The sequence below is a fragment of the Papaver somniferum genome, chromosome 7 (genome assembly GCF_003573695.1).
Source record: "Papaver somniferum cultivar HN1 chromosome 7, ASM357369v1, whole genome shotgun sequence".
NCBI classification, from domain to species: domain Eukaryota; kingdom Viridiplantae; phylum Streptophyta; class Magnoliopsida; order Ranunculales; family Papaveraceae; genus Papaver; species Papaver somniferum.
Window position 1 is genome coordinate 123,943,394 of NC_039364.1, and position 5,595 is coordinate 123,948,988.

At 36.5% G+C, this 5,595-nt stretch overlaps 1 protein-coding gene across 1 annotated transcript; it reads left to right on the plus strand.

Moving 5' to 3' along the window:
- The first annotated feature begins 201 nt into the window (after window positions 1-201).
- On the plus strand, window positions 202-5,096 carry LOC113292955 (DNA polymerase epsilon subunit B-like). Its single transcript, XM_026541758.1, has 12 exons — window positions 202-706; window positions 792-945; window positions 1,590-1,721; window positions 1,838-1,915; window positions 2,259-2,363; window positions 2,457-2,537; window positions 2,627-2,757; window positions 2,845-2,939; window positions 3,023-3,122; window positions 3,729-3,843; window positions 3,963-4,073; window positions 4,700-5,096. Exons 1-12 carry the CDS (start codon window positions 366-368, stop codon window positions 4,838-4,840), a joined length of 1,584 nt encoding a protein of 527 aa, XP_026397543.1. The 5' UTR covers window positions 202-365; the 3' UTR covers window positions 4,841-5,096.
- Window positions 5,097-5,595: the final 499 nt, after the last annotated feature.

Below are 5,595 nucleotides of genomic sequence, written 5' to 3' on the forward strand. Positions count from 1 at the left end.
TCAGCGCAAATTTGTTTATTTTTTAATCCCACGGCTGAGATGGTTACGTTGTTCCATTCAGCGCGATCACGGGGAATGGTTCAGTTATTCTAGCTTCCAATTTATATGTTAGATTGGAAGCTAGAATAACCTCCTGAGACTTATGGTAATTCTAATCAAGCATCTCGATGCGCTGAATGGAACAACGAAAAGTAGAATTAGGTTGCGAGAAAAAGAAGAAGGAAAAAAAAAATCATTTTTAGTAAAGAACACTGAACACTTCCATTTCCCGCCTATTATCAGTCCATTTAGGCCCTTTTCAGCCGTTTTCGCGCCCATATCAATTACGAGAGAAGAAGAAGAGAGATAGAGAGGGAGAAATAAAAATGGCAGTGGGAGCAACAAGGAAGAAAGTACTTCGAAAGTTTAAGTTAAGAGGCTACATCTTACAAACAGATGCCCTAGAAGAGATTTTATCATTTTTAACCCAATTTGAAGACGCTGAGGATGAAGCAATCAATGTCCTTCTCGACGAAATCAATAAAGAATCTCTCAACTCATCTGTTCTCGATAGAGATTCTGTTCATCGAGTCATCAGTCTTCTACACGAAGCTGAATCTGCTGTTGAAGCTAGCCCTAGTTCTAGTAATCGTTCCCATTTCAGAATTGTTGATTCCTTTATAATCCCTAAATTTTGTTACGATCCAATCAAGAAAACTTTCTACGAGTAAGTCTTATTTTACTGATTAAACTTCCAAAATAGGTTTATTTTACGATTGTGTAATTTTTTTTTCTTCAATTGCTGATTTTAGGCGTACTGGAAAGCTTCCAATACACGGTGAAGCTTCCTCTAAAGCTGCTTTATACAGAGATAGGTTTGAGTTGTTGCTTCAGAGGCTTTCTCGTGATCCTCATTTTGCAAAACCGGCTTTTGATTCTGAATTTAATAGCTCTGATAGCTGTGAGGTATAAATTAAAACACACATCAATTATTTGTGTTCTCCTTTTTTTTCTTCTTATATGTATCTGCTTTAAAATGTCGAATATAACACTTTCTTATAGTATGCTATTGGTATCACTGAGATATTCTGATGGGGAAAGAAGACCAATTGACAGAATCTGGAGGAAACATATGTTGACATGATCTAGGTTTTGCCCTCAGTAGATCAAAATGTAAAATAGAAATTGGCTTGAGTATGTTGATGATAACCAAATGGGGGACGGTTAGCAAAGGGCAGGACATAAATTGACTGTTGGTTTTTGGAAAGTAGGGATCTGAGAGCTGAGGTGTTGTAGGATGCATTGATTCTTCGTTAGGCACTTAATTGGGAATCCAATCTGTATCTACATTTTTTATTTTTTATAGATATGTTTTCCTTAACTTACCAAGTCTGGTTCTTAATACAACCCAAGCAAGAATGCATTATTAGATGTATGTATATGAGAAGATGTGTCTCATGATAGAGCTGAAAGGACTTGTGTTGCAAGCACAAATAAGTGGTTGTCGCAATGATAATGATAGTATAAAAGAAATCTGCACTCACGCTACTGATAATTTTATCAACAGTCCCATTGTCATTGAGGTTGACGTCCAATAATTTGTGTTGCAGATTTCTCCAATTCAATCTCTGATTGGGCAGACGGGGAGGAGATGGATTATGGGTGTAATCTCCCAATTAGAAGATGGTCATTTCTACTTAGAAGATATGACTGCAGCTGTACCAGTTAACTTATCTAATGCAATATCCTTGACAAGTTCCATGTTTTATAATAAGCCATCATCATGAAACCAGCTTTGTATTTTTGTTTGTCTAATTTAATTGTAATGCGAACTGTCATTTTCTTTAACATGTAACACAAGATCACAACAGGTTTTTTTGTGGAGAACACTGTAATTGTAGCTGAAGGAGAGCTGCTCCCAAGTGGTACCTTTCAGGTTCAATTCTATCCTATTCATGTCTCTAGTAACTACTGTGAGCATGGTGGATTTACTTTACAATTGTTTCCCAATCTAGTCGACGTCCACATTAGAAAATAAGATTATGACTCTCACCTGGTTGCTTCTTTGCATCATTGAATAATTACGTGTAGCCTCTTTACTTAGTTTGGGTCTTGTGTCTGGTACTTCGGTTTTCTAGCTTTACTTAGTTGACATACTAATAAAAAATCGGATGTTACTTGCTTTGGTTTTTGAAATGAGTAACTGCCACATTTCTTTTCTGTCTGTCTTTTAACATCTCCACAAATTTGTAAACCTGTGATTTTGAAATGTATTGCAGGTCAATACATGTGGGTTTCCCCCATTGGAGGCCAGGGATGAATCATTCTCTTTACTTGTAGGGCTAGACTTTTTTGGTTGTGGTGCAGTCCCAACAGAGGAAATGGTATGCTTCATCAGGCCTTTATATTTAGCCACTTCGGCATTTTTGATTTGGAGTAGCTGATAATAAGTTTGGTCTCAATTAAAATGGCAACAGCTTAGACTTTCAGAGTTGGAGAAGAAGGCTGTGAATGACATGTTTGTCATCTTTTCTGATATTTGGCTGGATGATGCAGAGGTAATTGAGCTCGTATTTAAGTTTACCTTGCAATTAATAGATCAGCTTATTGCTGGAGGCAGTAACATTGTTTTTTTTTTTTTGTGAAGACTATGGAAAAACTAGCCATTGTACTGAATGGTTATGAGAATGAGGCGGTGGTTCCTTCCTTGTTTGTCTTTATGGGAAATTTCTGCTCTCGTCCATGTAACCTGGCTTTTAATGCTTTCTCAAGTCTCAGGTTAGAATTTATTGCGTAAAGGTTCCTTTCCAAAATGTTGATGTAAGATATCCTGTGGAAAAGCAATTGAACAAATTAGATATGCAGATCACAATTTGGAAAGCTGGGAGAAATAATTGGGGCTCATACCCGCTTAATGGAGCAAAGCCAGTTCCTTTTTATTCCAGGTCCGGAGGATGCAGGTAAATTGAATAAACACTTTTTTTTATTTGAAATTTTGTTCACGAATGTTTAGCTGCATCTTAGACACATTCCGTGTTTTCAGGTCCTTCAACGGTTTTGCCCAGGCCTGCGTTATCCAAGTATCTGACAGAGGAGCTTCAGAAGCATGTTCCCAACGCCATCTTTAAAAGTAACCCTTGCAGGTCAGACCTCTGTTTAATGATTCATTTCATATATGCCAGTTTATGACTTTTCTTTATTAAGTATACAGTTATAGTTATATAACCACATTTAGCCTGTTATCATTGTTTGATGTCACTTAGCATATCCTGCACTCCACATAGTAGTATAAAATGCTGAAAATAATTATTTTAGGATCAAATTTGTTGGTGAAGATGGATGAATTTCAACCCCCCACAAAATAAATTAGTTAAGAGCTTTTGTGGTTACCTTTTGCAATTAAACAATTTTGTGAAATTCAAAGATGAGATGCAAACTAATTAATTAATGGAACATGCACTATTGGACATACCACATGGATTGGTTGATGCGATGGGTCAAAATTTAGCAAATCTGTAGTAGTCTTTTGAAAGCATGGCGATTATGTAAGGAAATGAGTCCTGAAATTTGCAAGTACTGCACTATAAGCAGTAGAGTATGGTATAATTTGGTTTTACATGCCGAAGTGTTTCAGTTACTTCACTTTCGCAGTTCTTACTTCTTAAGTTTTAAAAAGACTGCATATTAACATATTGCTTGCAGTACAAAAACTGACATATATGAATTATTATTTTTCTCTGTGAGCTCAGAATCAAGTTTTACACCCAGGAAATCATCTTCTTCCGTCAAGACCTCCTTTATAAAATGCGCCGTTCCTGCCTGATTCCCCCTTCAACAGAAGAAACCAGTGATCCTTTTGAGCATGTGAGTTGAGTACAGTTTTGTTTTGTCTTGTTTTCTTTCTATTTCTCCCTTCTCTTCTTTTCTTGTTATAAAAAAGTAGCAAGATACTTGTCTTAAAGTAATAGGTGCGTGTATTGCAGCTTGTTGCAACCATAACTCATCAAAGCCATTTATGTCCCCTGCCTCTCACTGTTCAACCCATTATCTGGAATTATGATCATTGCCTCCGCCTATATCCATCCCCGCATACGGTATCTTATTCACTCTCCTCTCTTTAAGTCTTTCTATGATTATCCGAACATGTGCAGTCAAACTATGAGGTCCTGCCAGTTTGTTTATTTAGTAGTATGTTGTTTGTTCTTAGATGAGGAAACCTTATATCATTTTAAGTGATTTAGACTTTTTGATGATTTCTTGCGCTGTTTCCTGATTTGGGGACCAATAACCGTCAAAATCAAGTACTAGGTCTCCAATATAATATCAACTCAACTAGCAGTCTAGCCCAGAACCATCAACGAATACAATTTTTATAATAACTTGAACATCAATGAATATCAAAGGCCGCTAATTTGATTTTATATTCTGTACACCTTCGAAGGGTTTCTTTCATGTCAAAGGCATTTGTTTCATCTATGCCGTGCTTACATTAATAGAAAGTTGTATCACTCAGTATCCTGTTTTATATTGTTCATCATTTGAGGAGAGACTAATAAATACATAGAGGAACACATTTGGAAATAGTAAAAAGACCTTCAACCTTAAGCTTGTTATTGGATTTGAGATTTAGTTTCTCCAGTGCAACTTTTCTATGTGTTCAGTTTTCTGCCTCATTTTGCATTACTACAAATGATCATTTTTTCATGCATCGGTTTTCCAGATAGTGTTGGGGGACAGAAGTGAACAGAAGACATTCGAATACACAGGCACAACGTGTTTCAACACCGGCTCCTTCTCTAGTGACAGTACATTCGCAGCATACTTTCCTTGCATGAAGAAGGTTGAATTGTCAGCCCTGTAAATGATCTTACAGCAGATCTTTCTAGTGCTAATTGCAACGTCAGCAGGTTTAGTGTCAAATTCAGATAATGATAACCATCCAATATTATATGTATCTTCAGAGTTAGAATTTGGAGTGAACTTCACACTTGTATGAACTGTAATATTTAATGTTGCCAAGATATGCAACTCAAAATGATTCAAACGATATGCATGCCAAGCATTTAACCCATTAATGTAACTGTGGAGGTTTAATTGTTTTGCCAGTCTTCTGCTTCCTTTACCCTCTTGCTGTTATTTTCTGAAATCATCATTAGACACCCATGATATGCTGCGTGTGGTGTGGAAGCCTTGTATCCTCCTGGATGGCAGCCATTTTTTATTTTATTTTGAGATAACAGAGATTTTATTAACCTAGCGTTTTTAGGGGCCACCCCAAAGGATTTAGGGGCCATCAATTTATACCCAGCCAAAGACTCTAGTTAAGGGGTACCCTATATGATATTGAAGTTACATAAATACCCTTATGGTAAAACTGTATGAAAACCAAATCAAAAACAATTCTACTCATTTCAACTCTTCTTCTTCCAGTTTCCTATTATCTTTCGATTGTGGAAGAAAAAAAAAAATTCCGATCCAAAGTCAAATGGCCCCAATTAGGTAAGAATCTATCATTTTTGGGGTTTATTTCGCTTTAATTCGGCGAATCGAGAAAAAATAATTCTAGGGTTTTCGGTTATTTATCCAGATTCGGGCGATATTCATGCTCCTTTACTT

What these genes read in the sequence shown, in the direction of transcription:
- LOC113292955 (XM_026541758.1), top strand. Translation starts at nt 366, where the DNA reads ATGGCAGTGGGAGCAACAAGGAAGAAAGTACTTCGAAAGTTTAAGTTA. An exon ending in ATAGCTCTGATAGCTGTGAG is followed by an intron (nt 946 to 1,589) that starts GTATAAATTAAA and finishes TTTGTGTTGCAG; the next exon opens with ATTTCTCCAATTCAATCTCT. An exon ending in TCCAGGTCCGGAGGATGCAG is followed by an intron (nt 2,940 to 3,022) that starts GTAAATTGAATA and finishes CCGTGTTTTCAG; the next exon opens with GTCCTTCAACGGTTTTGCCC.